The following is a 19092-nucleotide window of genomic DNA, read 5'->3' on the forward strand; positions in this document are numbered from 1 at the left end:
TAGATAGATAGATAGATAGATAGATAGATAGATAGATAGATTTGGGTTATGTATATATTGGTTATATATGGATTTGGGCTATAAGAAAATCCCAGTGAGATTAAAAATCAGCAAACATTGTACAGAAACATGGCTTAGATGAGGACCTATTGAATTGGATTTTAATTGTCTTTGCAACTTTTTAAATCAAAGTGAGAGTTGGAATATCAGGCCACTGAATGTCTCCCCCCACCCCAAATTAGCTGTTATTTAAAAAGCCAATGACACAACACTGAGAGAGGAGGAGAGGTAGCAAAACACAACTTCCTAAGTCATAAATCAAATGGCAAAAAGTACAATACAGCATAGTAAACCCTCACCAGACCACAAAGAAGGTTTTTCTCCATAAACATCAGATCAGGCGGCTAGAATGATTACCAGGCTCTCCTATAACTGTCGCCTGTAGTGGGTCTAATTACAGGCTACAGGCTAAGGCAAGCACGCCCGCACTGCACATGGCAATAAAAGGGCCATCAGCTTGCCAAGCCCAGCCAGACAACGGAGAGCACACGCCACCTGATGGGGAGCCCCAAAGATCAGCCAGAGAGACTAATAAAAATGACAGCTTTGAAACAAATGACAAAGCTCGGACCAAAAAAAGAAAAAAAGGCAGTATCAAATTAGCCAGAAATACAGCTGCTGATCACGGCTCTTCAACAGGTCCGGACCAAAAGCAGGGAACAGGTTATAACTGTTTTCACACACACCGGTGATTTTTCTCCCTCTCCTTCTCTTTTATTTCTAGATTTTTTTTTATTTTTGCATCATACAAAATGTTTGCACATCCAGGTGTCACATATAGAAACAGATGGAGAAGGGGGGGAGAAAAGCACTCATCTCTGTAAGAATCAAAAATAAAATCCCCCTCATTCAGGGGCTGTTGATTGGGTTAGAGATTTGCCAGCTCCCTTCCTCTTCCCCCTGGTTCTCCAGCTGCTGGCTGCCTTTTGGCCCTTTTGCTGTAGATCAGCACCACCCCTCTGGATGGGCAACATCGAGAGAAAGCTAGAAAAATGCACATTAGACAAGATTATGATGAAGCTGTTAGGCTGTCTACGGATTTTACCTTCTGATGGGCCACAGGCTGTCATGGCCAGAGGAGGAGTTAGAATAAAAAGAAAGCAGTATCTGCTAACAGATGGTTTGTACTGGTTCTAGCACTCTTCCAAGAAGCATAGATTAGAAGCCTGCTGTGTACCCAACACATAAACCATAAGGACATATGCAGAGGTAAAAGATGGGACCTTTGACATTCTGTAGCTCACACTGTCCTAAAACAATCCTTCCAGGGGCGCCTGGGTGGCACAGCGGTTAAGCGTCTGCCTTCGGCTCAGGGCGTGATCCCGGCATTATGGGATCGAGCCCCACGTCAGGCTCTTCAGCTATGAGCCTGCTTCTTCCTCTCCCACTCCCCCTGCTTGTGTTCCCTCTCTCGCTGGCTGTCTCTATCTCTGTTGAATAAATAAATAAAAAATCTTAAAAAAAATAAATAAAACAATCCTTCCAACATATGGCTAAGTTACACTGAATAAGTCTTCAGTGTTTCACATTAACCTGAACTATTAGGTCATAGAAATAAAATTCCTCCATTTTTGATGTGAAGAACTAATTTACTAGGTTGAACATGAAGAGTATTCTCAGAGCTTTAAAGACAGAGCTGCATGCTTTGGTATTTGGTGGTTCTATGCACATGAAACAGCCCTAGGAATAGCTGACTCTCGAACACTAATATATGGCATATAATACAATGATTTGCACCCCCCCCATCCTGGAACAGGTCGTCCACAAGTCCTCACACGTCATCCTCTGTGATGAAGCAGCAACTATGCACATGCGTGTGTGTGCACCTGCTTTAGCGAGCCTCTCTCTGAGTTAGGAGAACAACACCATACCTACCAATAGTGAGATCAGATAATAATTTCCACCCACATTTGTAGCCGATTTCATATTTTTAAAATATTCTAATGTGTATTAAGTTGATCTCCAAAGGACAAATTTAATTTTTCGTATGGTGTGCGTTAATCATTAAATGGCACTGCTGTGGTTTCAACTATAAGAGGAGGGCAGTGGAAAGAAGCGGGGGTGGGGTGCAGCAAGAGAAATGGGGGGGCTGGGAGAAGCTGGGAGGAGGGGTAGATGGATGAAAAGGAGGAAGGGAGAGAGGGATGAAGAGAGATGGGGAAAGAGGGGAGGCAGATAAGAGACTGGTGAGGACTTAGCGTGACAGTTTCATCTTCGTATCTCAGTACCTAACTATGCTTGAGACGCTGGACAAACAATGGTTGTAGAAAGCGAGGGAGGGAATGAATGGGGCAAGCTTGAAGAGGGCATTGGCTGGGTCAAGGAGTGACATGACCTCCAGATTTCTTCTTTCTCTAAGATTTAAGACCCTACACTCAGGACCAAGTTGAAATTAACAGTAGGGTATCTCTGGACAGTAGAGAGAATGAGACTGAATTCACTGAGAATCTGCAAAAGACAATGGCTCCCAACCAGAAAACTCACAGAAGGCAGAAAACGAGTATGTGTGTCAGTGTATCCCACCAGAAAGCACAGAGGAAGCAGCAGGTAGAGACGAAAGCATTCCCATATAGACCTGGCAGCTGTCATACAAAAGTGAGAGTTAACCATTCACTTCTTATCTAATGGGGCCATGTGAAGACTGGCAATGTATGCTCTTCTAGGAATAATACAAAAAAAAAAAAAAATGAAGTTCTAATGCTTACTCGTCAAAATTGGGACACTCCAAAATACCAACTGATTTCAGTCAGCATAGCTATGATTCTGTCTGAAAGTGCAATTCAATTATAAAGTTGAAAATATAAACATGAAAATATGCTAGAATAGTTAAGAGTGTCCTTTTAAATTTTCAACAGATAATCTTTTAATGCAATTACTGTAATTTTATTAAATGGCATAATTAGTTAATGCCTGAGAAGTTGTCAATAGAAGGTACAATTATGTTGTAAAAATTATAATCACAATGTGCGATGATGGATTGTTCTGATGAAAAAAAAAATGCTGAGAAAACCCTTTAACATATTTTTGAAGGTATATTATGTAGTCCTCTGTGAAAAGGAAGATTTGGGAAATCGCCTTATAAATGTTAAATAAAACAATAAATTGTCAAATATTTTAAGCCTTTTACACAATATATTTATACATTTTGCACACAAGTAGATATGGATGCATTTAAAATGTCAAAAAAAATATCTTCTCCTCCAGACAAAATGGTTATTGGAACTGGATTTTTTTCTCAGCTTTAGAGAAATACTGTTAATCTTGAACTCCAACTGCGCAAACACCTACTGAACAGGGAGTGAGGTCTGTTTTGCACATAGAACTGACTTCTGGTGGATATGGAAACAGCCACCAAATGTTTAATGAAATGCAGGTGCATCTAGTTGTGAATAAATTGATGAGAGAACTTAAAGAAGAAGTAAATCTTTTAGACACAGTTAACACATAAGTATCAAAAGCATCAAGAAGACATGGACCAGCACTATTTTAAGAGACTGATTTAAAAACAAAATTCCCGTTAGCATTGTCGTTGGTAGCAAAGCACATTCAACCTGAACATTCATTAGACCACAGAATGCATCATGGGCAGAAGCAATCCTCAAGGTCTCATATGAAATGCTAACGAAACGATTTTCACAAAATGTTGCATGGTGAAACTTCGCTATTTCCCAAATACCTTTGCTTGTGTGTGTGTGTGTGTGTGTGTGTGTGTGTGTATTTGTCTATGTTTACGCACACACATGGCATGTGGGTTGGAAGGGTCCATTCTGTCACTGGTGCTGTGGTTTATAAATTTGCTGTGAAATCATTTCACATTTCTCAACATTCCAGGATCACTACAAGCTGAGAATTCCATGTATGCTAAATACGGGGTTTCACTAAGCAAGTGGGGAACTGTATTTTTAACCTTATTGGAGGAGGGAAGGTTGATTGATGCTTTAAATTATATATCACATTGCAGGCCCTGTCGACTCTGAAGAAGAAATTCTTCATTTTCTGACACTCAAAAAATTGAGGAAAAAAGTCACAGATGTTAAAATCATAGCTTTATGAAGATACCCATTGATATATGGTAGATTTAGATTACTTTTTAACATCAAACGTCCAAGTAAAAATCTAATAAAATAAGGAATCCATCAATGCCCCACAGACTTGCCTCCCTTGAAGCAATAGGTGTGTGCCTGAAAGACTAGTGGAAAATTGAAAAAAAAATGCAATCCTTTTTTACAGCATTAGGAGACCTTTGGTGTTTAAAATAATCTTCTGATGATGCCATCTGTCAAGTAAATGCTTTTTTGTCATATGAAAAAAAAAATAATTCACTTATGCCATAATGTAACTTTAGGTCTTTTCATAGACAGTATTGGGGTTTGTAAAATACATGTACCCAACAGAAAAATAAAACAAACACACAAAAACCCCCTGTAGATGACTGGTTCCACAGTATAGACATCACAGTGCAGAATTATCTTTTGAGAACAAATCCAATTCATCTTAACTATCATTAAGTAATGTATTTGTACCAAAACATGGGGATGGGCTATAGAGTACCCCCACTCCCCCACATGTACTAGAAATATGGGTCTCTCTCTCTCTGATAGCTGTTAAGACATTTTGAAGGAATGCATTAATGTAGATGGATAGATAAATGTGCTTGTCTCTACTCTTAGTCCTTATTTTGAACAACCTGGAATTCTCAAAAAGAATCTGGCAGAAGTATAGATTCCATCCACGACCCTTTCACGTAGCTGTTTTCAGCCTTCATGCACCCCTTGAAAACCCTTCTCCATCATCTAAGAGCTTCCCCTGCAAAGTGGGTAAAAATAACTCAGTCTCCAATCTGGGGCTCAGCCTGGAACCAGCCACTGAGATTTTCCAGACCATCAAGCTAGATTCCAAGGATGTCCTGTGCATGTGATTCCCAGAGTCTGGGCTGGTCCCCAGGGATGGTACAGACATTTCCACCTTATGCCTCTTTAGTCCTGGCTCCATCTCTTGTGAATGTAACAACCATGAATTATTCCCACCCAAACGATGAGGGTATCCCCCCACCCCCAAAGCATCTTGGAAAAGGCTTAACTCCCACTCATTACATCTAAATACATATCTGAAATGGCCAATGTCATTGTCCCTAGAGTCATTATCATCTAATTAAATACCAGGACCACAATTACTGTGATTCTGAACATCAGTGACAGGTAGTACAGCCCAATGGTTAAACACATGGATTCGAAAGCCTGATGGTCTGGGTTAATATCCCAGCTGTGCTTCTTAAAAGCATATGAGCCCTGACACTCTATTTAACCTCTATGGGTTCATTTTTCTCATCTGTACAAAGAAGGTAATAACCGGTACCTACATCAGCAGGTATTGGTGAGAACTAGATGAGGTAACATTTGCAAGAGGCTTCGGACAGCGCCCGACCCACAGTCAGCACTGAAACATGAGCTATTAAAGACCCTTAGAGGTGAAAGTCTGTGTCTGACAATGGCCATGTGCAGGTCTATGAAACACCACGTGTAATTACAAATCCATTCACAGGGAAATACCCAGATGTGCTTCTTCTAGGCATGACTTTTAGTTACCCTTGGCCTCTGTCAATAAACTGACATCTCCTATTAATTTGTTTTCCCGCTGGAAAAGTTGAGAATAGGACTCTCTGAGCAGAAAAAAGAAAATATACACATATTTAATTTATAACAAGCCAAGCTCAGAAAATGCAGCACAGTAAAATATCTAGAATCTGGATGAAAGAGAAAGACTCAAGAGACAACATGAGCAAAAATTTCCATAGTCATGCTAACAAAACAGAAACCGAGCTTGTAGACGAATGATTCGGAATGACTCGACCACTCTGAAAAAGTCCAAATTGAATTTCTTACAACAACGAATTCAATATTGTAGGCGGCATTCACATAGCACGTGTCAGTGAATTAAAGACAACTTTCTTCTCCAAGTGTTGGGAATACAGCCACTCTGGGTAAGTAGAGAGGGAATTAATCCCACATCGGAGGGGTTTACGCCTGGACAGTCTAGTAAGATAAAAAATCCCACGTTTGTCCACCCACTTCTGACCAGACACGATGTGGACTTCTATCTTTATAGGCCACTTGTCTTGAACCCTGCTTTCAACAAGTTTGATATATGTATACACACCCCCAGGAATCCTTCGAAAACATATGCTTTTCTTTCATAAAGTCTAAAATGAACAGCCATGATCCTACAGTGTTCATGCTTTGTCTCATCTGAAAATAGAGACACTGACATGATGTTAATTGGCTATTTTATATTATCTGACAAAACATAAGAAAAAAATTACTATAGCTTTGCCCTTATCTTGAGGTTCTAGAGTCACTTCCTGGACCTCGAGGGGAAGGCAAAGCCCCACTGGGAACTAGCCCACCAAAAATGGTTCTTCACACACCTGTGCAGTGAACCCTCAGATACCACTTATCCTACTTGCGAATATAGAAAGGCCTTCAAATGCAGTCCCTCTTATTTAGTAAAACCTTGGACTGACACCTCGCTTCAGACCATCACAAAACTCTTCCGCCCCCGTAACGCCAAGGCAAATGGACGAAGCATGAACAAACTGTCACGCCAGTGAATAGGGACAGGTAACAGCATCCTGTCCTCGGTAGATCACAGGAATCAGGCTGAACCACCAGTGACAAACCCGGCGCTCTCCACAGTGGAACAATGAAGAGAAGAAGCAGGGCTTCAGCATCCTAGGAGCCCTTCCTTTCTCTGGCCCAGGTCACCTGAGGATCCAATGCTTTGCAGAAAGACAACCCTTAACGGGGTCCCACCGAGTCGGGGACACAGTACCACACCAGTGCGTGACACTACCCACCTGTAAAGAGGGCTAACATCCAGAAGTATATAGGCAAGAGGCATAAAAGCAAAATGTTCTCCCCAAAAATGAAGGCTTGGCTATCCGTAATCTTACAATATAATAAGGGAGACTAATATACATAGTTTTATTTTATCCTAAAAGTACCTTTCCTTTGTACACTCTTGCTTTAGGAACGGAAAGAGTTTGGAATGGCTATGATGATCGTAGTCACAAAAACATTCTCTAATAAGATTACACTGTATCGGCTTAGGGAGAGGAGAAACCACCTGTCTCTATCTGTAGTATCTCTGAGATCTGCCAAAGCTGGTCAAAGTAGACATGAGATAAACATTCGAACACAGCATTTCCAATTAAAACTGAAAACTAAAGGCCTTGAAGGGAGCAGTCCTCATTCTAGTCCCTTCGGAGAAAAGGTTCATGCATGTATCATTCCTAATTGACTGCATTTTTTCAGTGATGTCCAGTGGGAAAGGTCTCCCAGTAAATACACACATGCAGTGGAGACTCCCCCAGTCTCACGAACGCTTGCACAATCACACTGTGGGGAACCAGCAAGGAGAGCACCACCTTTTTCTTCCATTTTGTGGGCCACAGTGATTTGAGAGGATGAAGTGGCCGCCTACGTATGTCTGCCAGCCTAGGAGCGTGTTTCCCGGCGTGGTGCCCTCAGGGCGGACGCATGCAGGGACCGCACGGTGGTCCCGTTGCCAAAGCTCCCTTTCCCTTTCGAAGCCCCCTCTAGTAGACACCCGATTTCTATTCATCTGTTCTAATCTTTCTTCAGATCAGGCCGGCAGCCCATTAATCATTTCTGTCATTCTCCTACATAAGCCAGTGCAACGGAGCTCTGTTTTTCTAAAAATCACCGTGCCAGAAATCGAGCTCAAGAAAGAGGAAATCCTCTCCTCCTCACAGGGCCTGGCTGGGGTGCTGACTGGAAGAAGCCACCAATTGTGCCGACTTTCCTCTTTTGCCCAGAATCACAAGAGAACATTCCGTGGAAAGTTTCTGAAGAGAATTCAGGTGGGAAGCGGAGGTGGGGAGGCTGAAGAAGAAGCCAACGCATGAAGCTCCCAGCTGAGAAGAACGTTGTAAGAAAGGGAAGTAGATGAATAAATGCCAAGACGAGACAGCTATGGATTAATAGCATTCTTATTAATGTTTTTACGAAGGCCAATTGTTTTTAGCAACTTCAGACCAAAGAAAAAGTATATTAAAAGTCCAGGTCACAGCCATCAACGGCCCTCTACTTCTTGACGCAACAAAAATCTAAAATTAATGAAACCAAACAGAATGTTTTCCACGGCAAAGAAAAAGCCTCATGCAGAGCTGATACATTTGTTTGTGGAATAAGGAATAAGGATGGGAGTGACCTTGAACTCACTGACATCTTGGGCTGATTTTTTTTTTTTTTTAACAAATTTTTAATGACGATGTGCCTGTGAGGTAGGACAGAGCATGGACAGTAAAAAAAAAAAAAAAACATAGACAGAAGATTCATGATTTACCAAAGATCATGACTCAGAACCACTCACACATCCTATTAGGCCTTATTGTGCTCTTTGCGCGGTACAAAGATTAATGGCATGATAAAAGAAAAAAAAAAGGGACAAGATTAGCAGTTGAGAGATTTGGTTTCTCCTTCCATGCCTGACACTACCAATCTCATCAAGAACAAGTCGTTTTACAAATGGCGGAGGGTGCCCAGAGCCGTAAGGTGAGGGCACTGCACTAACTTTCAAGTCCTGACAAGATTCCTGGACCCTCGGTGGTTCACTGAGGTGGTTCTGAGATCTCCTGCAGGTCTTCTGAGATCCTGTGATTTTATTTCGCTCCTAAGGATGGGCCAGCATTGTCAGAGAGAAGGAAGAGTACATCTCATGCACATTAGTCACTGTCTTACGTGGTGTTGGGTCACCTTGTCATGTGACTCAAGTGGCTTGCTATGAATCGATGTTTTTTATCGAAGTTTGTGAAGATATACTTAAAACATAAATTAAAGCAATTTCATCATGTGAGTTTTCAACCGTCATTTTTCAAGAAGTACTCGCATTCGCTGGGACAGAGGGGGAGAAATATAGATAATGGAGGAACTATACAGACACAGTTAATATAACAATAACCGCCGTATATAAAGACACATTTTTGAGTGAAAAAAAATTTTTACAAATATATAGAACCTAGGTCTCTTAAACTTACTGAGAGATAGTACATGGGTAAGATTTGGGTAATTTAAGGGATTTCCAAGGATAAATCTGATGTAAGTATAGTCTTAGAAAGATATCTATTCATCTATGCTGTAATATATTTCAGAAAGATGAATGGTTACCATTTATGTTTTCAAGTCTCCTTACAGGTGTGAACTTCAGCTACGTTGAATGTGTATTACTCTGCTTCATGTCAGTAAAATAAAACCCATCTGCATTTGGATTTGGGACTCAGAAGCAAATAATTTGAACATAAAATCAAGGCTTACCACGAACGCAATGACACTTCTCAACGTGGATTCCCACTGGAAGCAGCTTTTAAGGAACTGTATTGTATTCCACATTGCCATGGTGATCCTTTTCACACGGTCTATATCCCTTGATAAGATCTAATAAAAAAAATGAAAAAGAAGGAACTAGATTTAAATACTCCAAATATTCTCTTCAGATCAGGCAGCTCAGTCATTTAAATTATATTTTGTATAGCTGCCAATTAAAAAAAAATAATAGAAAGGAAAAGTCCTAATGCTTCTTCTAAAATTCTTTTTAAAACACCATCATCCATAGAAGGAAAAAAATACAATGTACTTTGTAGCTCTTTTGATGGAGAACAGCCTGTTTCAATAATATCCAGGACAAAACCGAGCTGGTAAAAGCTACAGGAACAGGGCATTTGGTGTGTGTGTGTGTGTGTGTATGTGTGTGTGTGTGTGTGTGCGTGTGTGTGTGTGAGAGAGAGAGAGAGAGAGAGTCTATATTGTTTAGTTAAGAAGGAAATGGATGGATTTTTGTAGAAACTAGATGTACAGGGATTCTAGCTCATGCAGTCCAGAAGAAAAAGTCTATAGGAAAGTCTAATTCTGGGAGGAGAATCCAGCTCTCCCACCTCCTAGCTGTGCAACCTCCAATCAGTTTCCTAACCTCTCTTGTCTTAAACAATGGGGTTGATCTTAATATTCACCTTGCAGACAGTAAAGAAAATTGAAGGCCTTTGAAAGTGCCTGCCACATAGTAAGTGACCTCAAGTACCTGCCTCATAAGCATAAAACTCTGCAGACACACCGTCGTGAAAGACACAGACCCCAGGATCTCAGCCCCCAAGTCCCCTGGAGATCTCAGAGCCCAAAGCCATCCCACGCAGAGGTCATGCTTGGCAAAGGACACGTCTTTTCTCCCAGTTGTAGGCAGATTCATTTCAACTTGTTTGCAAAGCAGCTACCCCACCTATTTCGACTCAGGTTTTACCTTTCAAGTAAATAGGGCACAAGGCAGTAATAATAATAATAATAATAATATTATTAAAAGACGTTTACTCAGATTACGCCAAATAAATATTACACTCAATGTTATGGCAGACCAAAACAAACCATTGCGATGCTCCCTTCAGAAGACATTCCAGGCCTTTCCCAAGTGTGCCCAGAAGTTCACGGGAAACAAAAGGATGAGGAGATGCATTTATATTTAACTGCTTTATGTCACCCACAGCTGCTCACCCCACAGGAAGTGGTGGAAGTAATAAACACTTTGAAAAGGGGACACTTTGTTCTTTGTTACACAACTGAAGAGGGACAATAGGTACAGAGTGAAATCCTGGACTGCTTCTGAACAAGACAGGGAGGGACTCCGAAAAGAAACATAAAGGTCATATTAAAAAAATGCAAAACTTCCCCTCTGGGCTCTGATCATCCCTTTTTGTTAAACTGAGAGAGGAATTAAGGGAAACAGGCAGAGGGAGACAGTGAACTCCGAGTGAGGTAAACCGCCAACACATTCCAAACATTTAGACAATACGAAAGTGGTCGGAGCAGCGTGGGGGACCTCGAGGCTAGATGCCAGTAAGGGCCACTGGGCTGAGGCTGTTAAGGCCTCCCTGGGCAGAAAAACTCCCTGCGAGCCTGTGAGGACAGGGGCGGAAAGGGCCCTAACTGAGGCTAGCAGACCAAGCCAAGTCAGAGAGCCTACAGAGGCTGACACTAGGAATGTTCCTTGATAGAATGGCTCAGGAAGTGAATGGAGGGCTGACACCTTCTACTTCATCCAACATCGATGTTTTCAGTCTTTTCCTTCTGATCCTGCTGCCTGAGGTCCTTGTTGTGGGACAGATGGAGAGAGGCAGAGGAAGGAAAGGGGATGGGAAGAAGCTGAGAGAAGGGGGTGGAGGGGGAGAGCGAGACAGGGAGGAAGAGGGAGGGAAAGGGAGGGAGGGAGAAGGACCGGGAGGGAGGGAGAGAGAGGGAGGGAGAGGGGAGAGAGAGAAAGGAAGAGGGAAAAGGAGGAGGAGGAGAATGATGGTAGGAGGAAAAAAGGAAGGAAGGTGGGAGGAAGGAAGGAAGGGAAGGAGGGGAGGGAGAGGGGAAGGAAGGAAGGGAAAGGGGGAGGTGGGGAGAGATGCGAAGTAAGGACAAATAAGCACTTCCGATGCTGAGTGTACCAGGAGCCCGTTTACCTACCCACCTACCTTCTTGGATAGCTTGCGGGTATCTTCAACAAAGCGCTTTTCTCTGGGAGTAAAGGTCCTAATACTTGCTTTGACCTAGAAAGACATCATTGTTTAAAAAAAGGGGGGAGGGCAGCATTTAAATGGACTTCATTCTTCTCTTTTTCTTGTTCAGGACTGGGAAGAATGTGGAAACCAATATCTTCTGACTCTCAGGCCTTTGGCAGGGAGCAGAGCTTTGGAGGACACCCCTGGGCTCTGCATGTGGTCCCGGGGATCTCATTTCACCAGCACACTTGGGTAGGTCAGACTGGATCCAGGAGACTCCAAGAGCATTGTACCCACTTTGCAAATCAATGGAGGTATTTTAAACCACTGTGGAGATTGGGTTCAGGAGACTTGAACCAGTTTCTAAGTAAAACTTCCTTCCGATCAAGGTTTTGCACAATTTTCACCAATAATAAACACCTTGTCTATGAAAATTGGTTTCCCGCTTATAAAAACATCTTTCCACAGAGAATCTCATTTCCTCTCAAGTCTATGGAAAAATAAGTAGATGAGTCATTTGAGACCCATTTTATGGGGAAGAAATTGAGGTTCAGAGAGATTTCCTGGCTTGTCCCAATCACCGTCCTGAAGAAAAATTCAATGAAAAAAATTCAAGTCCCTCTCCACTCCGTCGGATGGACAAATGAAAAATGACAGAACTGACATATTTGCTTGGTAAAGCTTTCTTCCCTAAAACTCAGGTTTTACCTGTGTGCCTGGTCTAAATACAAGTGCTTGCCAGAAGGAAACAGGACATGAAGGGTCATCGGTAGTAAACACGCACAGAGGATTTCCTTGAAGGGAAAGGGAACTCAATGGGAAAACCTAGGAATTAACACCACCACCCCCAGACTGGAGACAAAAAATAGAAAAACGTCCCTGCCATTGATTCTATGAATCATTTCTTTCTTTTTTTTTTAATGTTTTTGTATTATATTATGTTAGTCACCATACAGTACATCCCTGGTTTCTGATGTAAAGTTCGATAATTCATTAGTTGCGTATAACACCCGGTGCACCATGCAATACGTGCCCTCCTTACTACCCATCACCAGTCTATCCCATTCCCCCACCCCCCTCCCCTCTGAGGCCCCCAGTTTGTTTCTCATAGTCCATAGTCTCTCATGCTTCATTCTCCCTTCTGATTACCCCCCTTTCTTAAATAAACTAAACAAGAAGTGGGTTAGCATAGGACTCGGCAGAATTAGAAGGATCTGGATCTGTATGCTGACTCACTCATTTATTAGTAAATCAGCTCTCTTATTTAATTCCATTTGCTCATCATAAAATGGCATTAATGATACCTATTTACCAGGTTTATTGGGAGGATTAAATGCAATAATGTCAGAGCCTGGCCCATTGTAGGTGGCCACTAAATGGCTGCCATTCTTATAATTACTGTAAAAGCTCCATTACCCTACATTCATTTATACCGCTAACTGGATTAACCTGAGCTCTCCTTTTCCTTTCCGGAACCTGCCGCTGATACCATGGCATATGCATGGTCCCAGCTAAGTAGGCCACGTCTCTGCATGCTAAGGAATGTCTGCTCAGCTCACAATAACCAAGTCACATGCCTACCGAGAATCATCTGCGCTAACTCCCAATCTTGTTTCTGCCAGTTTTGCCCATTATTATAATTCCACGTTTTAATCAATTATCATATAAATCATTGAAATCCAAGCATGGACCAGAAGACTTGAAATTCGTGTTGCTCTAGAAAGCCTTGATAAAGGTCAGTCCCTAAAAAGATACTGAGGTTAAGATTTTATGGAAAAAAAAAAAAACAGACTGGAAAATTCTATATTCAGATTGTCCTGTATCTTTAAAGTAGATCTCCACTTAAAAAAAAAACAAACCTGAAACTAGATATTATTTTAGAGGTAATATTTATGCAAGAAATATGTGACAGAACTAAACATAATAAGTCCATGCTATAAAAAAACAGATTTTATGCCCATACCTAAAGATTGGCGAATGAGTATTTAAATATTTTATATTAAACTAAAGGTTGAAGATAGGTTTTAAAAATTCCTCCTTTAACTGTGGTTTCCAAATGAGTAACTACTTCTCTTGGTAGTGGTGGATAGCAGGACATCGACCGTAACAAGTAAATTACATGTCAGGGGCTTGAAAATACCTCTGTCTGACCACCAGCTGTGGCCTTGGAGAAGATTACTGGAAATAAAGCTAACAAACTAATTTCTCCTTTTATTTATTTTTTTGTTTTGTTTTTTCCTTGACATTTGGATGTGCTGGGAATTAAACACCATCATTTCTACTGGTCAAGGGGATTAATACCAGTTGAAAACTGGATTGTCCCACACTGATTTTATAGTTGAGGTTTAGAACCCTGTTCTCTCTCTCTAGCTGCAACATTTCTGAAACATTTTACACAGATTTGAGTCTCGCTAGGCTGGTCATCTTTTACTTAGGTACAGAGAAGTTGGGAGGTATGGCTGGCCCAGCTAGACTTACCGGATTATATATGAGGTCCATCTCCAAGTAAATAGCTCCTTTAAAAGCTTGTTCTAAATCTTTATTCTTCAACACGTAGCAATTTGGTTGTCCATCTCGAATCTGTCATGAATAATAGATAAAATACCAACTTTCTAGGGGGTTTAAACTGAACTGGCAAAGTTGAGACTGTACAATGCACACACAGATTAAGTAGATATTCGGCAAATATTAAACCCATCATATATCAACTTTAAATTCTACAATGCTGTTATAACTGATAAAAAGATAAAGTAACAGTCAACAGGCTGAAACAGGGTTATTAATGGAAAACTAGTGGTATAAATTATTAGTAGGTTTACATGGGCTTTCCTTCAAAAAATCCCAGAGGTTATACATTTTCATTAATTAAAAATGATAAATATTCTACAGAATTCCTGGCCAGGACTTCTCAAGATTGCCAAGGTCATGAGAAAAAGGAAAGATTCGGAAGCTGTCACAATTCAGAAGACAGAAGGAGACAAAATGATTAAATGCGATGGGGTACCCTGGGTTGGATCCCAGAACAGAAAAAGAACATCTGTGGAAAAACTGGTAATGTCCAAATAAAGACCAAACTTTAGTTGACAATAATGCACAGTGTCTGTTTTCTTTTTTTAGCTTTGACAAATGTACCATGGCAATGTGAAGAATTCACATTAGGGGAAACAAAGTGAAGGGTGTATAGGAGCTCTAGATTATCCTTGTAACTTTCCTATAAATCTAAATTTATCCCCAAGTAAAGAGGTTATTAAAGTATTTTTAAGAAATGAATAAAGGAACTGATTTTAATAAAATGATCAGTGTTTCACAGCCATGGAGCAATGCACATTAAATCCATGAACGTAGCTGAATCTGAGGTCAAAATCCAAAGATATTTACAGTGCACAAAATGCTGAGAAGTTTTCAAAATAAACAAGTCCCTCTGATATCCTCTCTCAGCCAGCAGGTCACATCACTTCCATACCCTAACCTGCCAATGGACCCCAACATGTAAGGCATCCCAGAAAAATACCTCCTGTACCATTTTGGAAATGATGTGGGTTCCACCAAGGCATTCTCTTTCCAGATTCGAGGGCACTCACGCTTTTATGATTACACAGTAGTCTATGCATTGATTAAACTTGTGGTTTGTAAGAAGCATCCCTGTTAACTCCAAAAGGACCTCTGCAAAACTTGAACTAACCAAAAGCTCCACTTGGGATTGTAATAATCAAAGATTTGAAATAACGTAGGAAATTTGACGGCATGAAATTTGAGCCATATTTTAACTGACTATTGCTGTCACTACAAGCATTCAGCACAAGTGTTCTTATAAACAGTGGTGGAAATGAGTTGAATAAGTCATGAGGGAAACAGAGTCATTCCACTTTACAAGGAAGAGGTTATCTTCCTTCCCAAAGTTACCCCACCTCTCAGATTGAATAGGTTTTAAACAGAAAGATGGTTTTCCTGGCCAGTGGCTAAGAGGAAGGGGGTGCCCCATAAAGACCTGGTTTCCTTCCTCAACGGTGTCCAAACAGGATTCTGAGCTTCCTCTTTTATCCACAGCCTCACTTAATAAATTGTGGGTGTTAAAGTTGAAAGAAATAAATACAAAAACAGCATGACAATTTGCCAACCTGACTTCAGTCCAATTTGGCTGTGCCTCAACCCACAGTCATTGTACTGTTATCTTAAAATTTCCATGATTTCTTAAGGGTTAGGAAAGGCCAACAGAAGAATATGAGGTATCAGTAGAAAAAATATATTTTATGGTAATTTCTTTTTCGGTTTTTGATTTTTTGTAAATGATCTTTTCCTCTTTTTCAATGTCCTAGTATTGTGTCAGCAAAACACAGAATCCACCCAGGGATATTAAATCAGTTATTGAAGCTAGAGATATAGCATAGGCTATTCATATTGGGTACTTTCACATAATAGTATCTTAAAACTTATCAATTGCAAGTTTACACATTTGAAAAAACTTTGAAAAATTACAGAAAAAAAAATGTCCCTTTGAACTTCCACAAATATCACAATTCCTTCCCCCACATAGAAATTAGATAGGAATTTGGCATGTAGCCTTCCTAAATTTATATTGAGAATTTATATTCATAAATAAATCCTTGAAAAAAGTAATTTAAATTTTTTGCCTGTGTGAAACAGTATTTTGCAACCTCACTTTGTATCTATCAATGTGACTTGATAATAGGTATGCAGTATACAGATCTGCTTTTCTTTTTTTTTTTTTTTTTTAAGATTTTTTATTTATTTATGTGACAGAGAGACAGCCAGCGAGAGAGGGAACACAGCAGGGGAGTGGGAAAGGAAGAAGCAGGCTCCCAGTGGAGGAGCCCGATGTGGGACTTGATCCCAGAACGTTGGGATCACACCCTGAGCCGAAGGCAGACGCTTAACGACTGTGCCACCCAGGCACCCCAGATCTGCTTTTCTTTAAACTGCTATATAATATTCAGAATATGAACTTAGTTATTAATTCTCCTATTGATGAACATTTGGTTGATTCCAATTTCTCAATCTATCTGCCATAAGGAGTATCTTTTGGGAAAAGGGAAAGAGGAAGGGAAAGAGGAAATATCTTACTTTGTACTGGGATATGTTTCAGTTAAGAGCAGGTCAATGTATTTGAATATTTAGTATTATAATTAAACACCGAAATAGTAATCAAAGGTAGTATTTTTAAAAGATTTTCATTTTTCAGTCTTTATATAATTGAACTTCTAACACAAGAATAGAGAATAAAAAGTTCTGTAACACCCAACTTGCCAAACTGCTGTATGAGAACATCTATCCAACAGGAAAGGAAAGCTAACCACATTTTTCCTGTCGAGAGAAGGATGTTTATCATTTATACTTAGAGCACAGAAAATCATTTCTGGCAGTTTATGATTATAAAACCTCTGTTAAATAGCGGGACAGTTAAACCACAGCCAAAAGAAAAGTTAGAGCAAAGAATCTATATATACTTTTGTCTTTTAGATATGAGATAGTCACTTAAATTAAGACGTAAGCTTAATTTTTAGGTCTCTGTTGATCAAGGCAAAAAGGAATGATAGTTTTCGATTTGTGACAAAGGAGGTCTCTAAGTTCATCCGGGGAGTCTTCTTGACTTGACATCTGGGATGATTTAGTTTCACTCCAAGATAAGGGTCATTGAATAAAATAATAGATAGTCTTTACTGTTATGAGAAAATTTTGCAGACTGACCTTACCACACACATTTTTGCATGCTTGCCTATTCATAGGTGAAGAGCACAGATATTAGGCAATCTTTTGGGGAAGGCATCTCTGCAGAACAGTAATACAGATTTAATCTAATTAGAAATCTGACTTCAACAATCAGGGAAATGGGTATTTGCATGTCCCTTTCTTTTCATAAACAATGTATCTATCAGAAAGCTTTTATGAAGCGCATGCTAACAGTTAATTCCTGGTGAAATTAGCCAGTGAATACAAGAGTACAGGAAGTCTGCTTCTGAGTAATGATTCAGGGTTTTGGAGCCAGAGGACAAGTTACAGAGAAGATAGTCTGGTTTAGATTTTAATCTGACCTGAAATCATCTTTAAACTATTCAACTTTTTTTTTCCTACTTAAAAGAATTTAAAACCTTCTTTAAAAAGCTTAGCATCATGTTTATGAGTAACTTTCTAAAAGCTTGGTGAATAAACTATTTTTTAGTCAAAAACATACTGCATTCATTTTTTAGAAGACAGGATTTTTTAAAATCTGCGTGTAACAGACGTTAGTTATGTGGAACAGGGAACAAAATCATTTTCTCATCTCGAACTCCCTTTAAAGAATCATCATTATTATGCTTTGCTATAAATTTCCTTGATGTGACCAGTTACCAACTGATGCAACAGAAAAAGCTAATCAGAATCAATATCCATGAATAAATCCATCAATTGGTTTAGGGAGGGAAGATATATATTTAAGAGGAAAATCCAAACTGAAGAGCCCTACTGATTCCCCCAGCTTGACCCTCATGGGAAAAGTGGAGAACATTTGGGTATAAACAAGCATGCCACTAATCAGACACTTTTCTTTCCATGCAAAGGGGGAAATGCTTTAATGTGACAACATTACAACAGTTGGGCCCAGCTGAGGCACAGACAAAATGACTCTCCAATAAAATGTGAAGAGGACAGACATGTGCCTGGGTAAGGGGAAACTAAATACTCTTTACTTGGTAGTGATTCACATTCATATCCCTACTTGGAAGCAGGCGTGCTTCCAATGGCATGAGTTACAAACAGCATGGGAAATTACAATGCCCACAAGGTTATTATTTGCCTGGATGTAAAGTCAACCACCAGCCAGTGGAGATGGCATTGAATTCATTACCCCAGACCCTCACCAATTATATCCCACCACTTCTCCCTTCCAAGGCCATCCATCCCACCAAAACCCAGCTCTGAACCATGGAAATAGCAGAAAACTTTGGTGTACCCAGCCAGCATTTATCAACTCCTCTCTCTAAAATATAAGCTATCTTACAGAAGTAATATATATTAATTATAAGAATTGTGTAAAATTTATAAAAATGGTTTTACAAAGTTTTTACGGGGGTGCCTGGGTGGCTCAGTCGTTAAGCGTCTGCCTTTGGCTCAGGGCGTAATCCCAGCATTCTGGGATCGAGCCCCACAGCGGGCTCCTCCACTGGGAGCCTGCTTCTTCCTCTCCCACTCCCCCTGCTTGTGTTCCCTCTCTCTCTGGCTGTCTCTCTCTGTCAAATAAATAAATAAAATCTTAAAAAAATTAATAAATAAAATAAAAAATAAAAAGTTTTTACAATATTACATGTTTTTAAACAAGAAAACACACATATCTAGTTTTTAATGTACATTTGTATTTCCTTATCTTGTGAAAATAGGAATGTAGTGTATTGCATAAAATTTGGGACTCCAGAGGCAGATGAACTGAGTTTAAATTCTGATTCTGCCTCAAATTGGCTGAATAACTTTGGACAAGTTACATAACTCCC

General features: G+C 40.1%; 1 protein-coding gene across 5 annotated transcripts in view; it reads right to left on the bottom strand.

Moving 5' to 3' along the window:
- MCTP2 (multiple C2 and transmembrane domain containing 2) overlaps positions 1 to 19092 on the bottom strand; it is a 237448-nt gene that overhangs the window by 71596 nt on the left and 146760 nt on the right. For all 5 annotated transcript variants that reach the window (XR_005838055.1, XR_005838054.1, XM_040642742.1 and 2 more), the window contains 3 exons: positions 14087 to 14188; positions 11582 to 11656; positions 9393 to 9512 (listed from right to left, as the gene is read on the bottom strand). Coding sequence is in view for 3 of the 5 variants with exons in the window: in XM_040642742.1 (XP_040498676.1) it covers positions 9393 to 9512; positions 11582 to 11656; positions 14087 to 14188 (297 nt within the window). In the remaining 2 variants the exon portion in view is untranslated. The remainder of the gene's footprint in view (positions 1 to 9392; positions 9513 to 11581; positions 11657 to 14086; positions 14189 to 19092) is intronic.

Source organism: Ursus maritimus, unplaced genomic scaffold (genome assembly GCF_017311325.1).
Source record: "Ursus maritimus isolate PB19 unplaced genomic scaffold, ASM1731132v1 scaffold_27, whole genome shotgun sequence".
Lineage (NCBI taxonomy): Eukaryota > Metazoa > Chordata > Mammalia > Carnivora > Ursidae > Ursus > Ursus maritimus.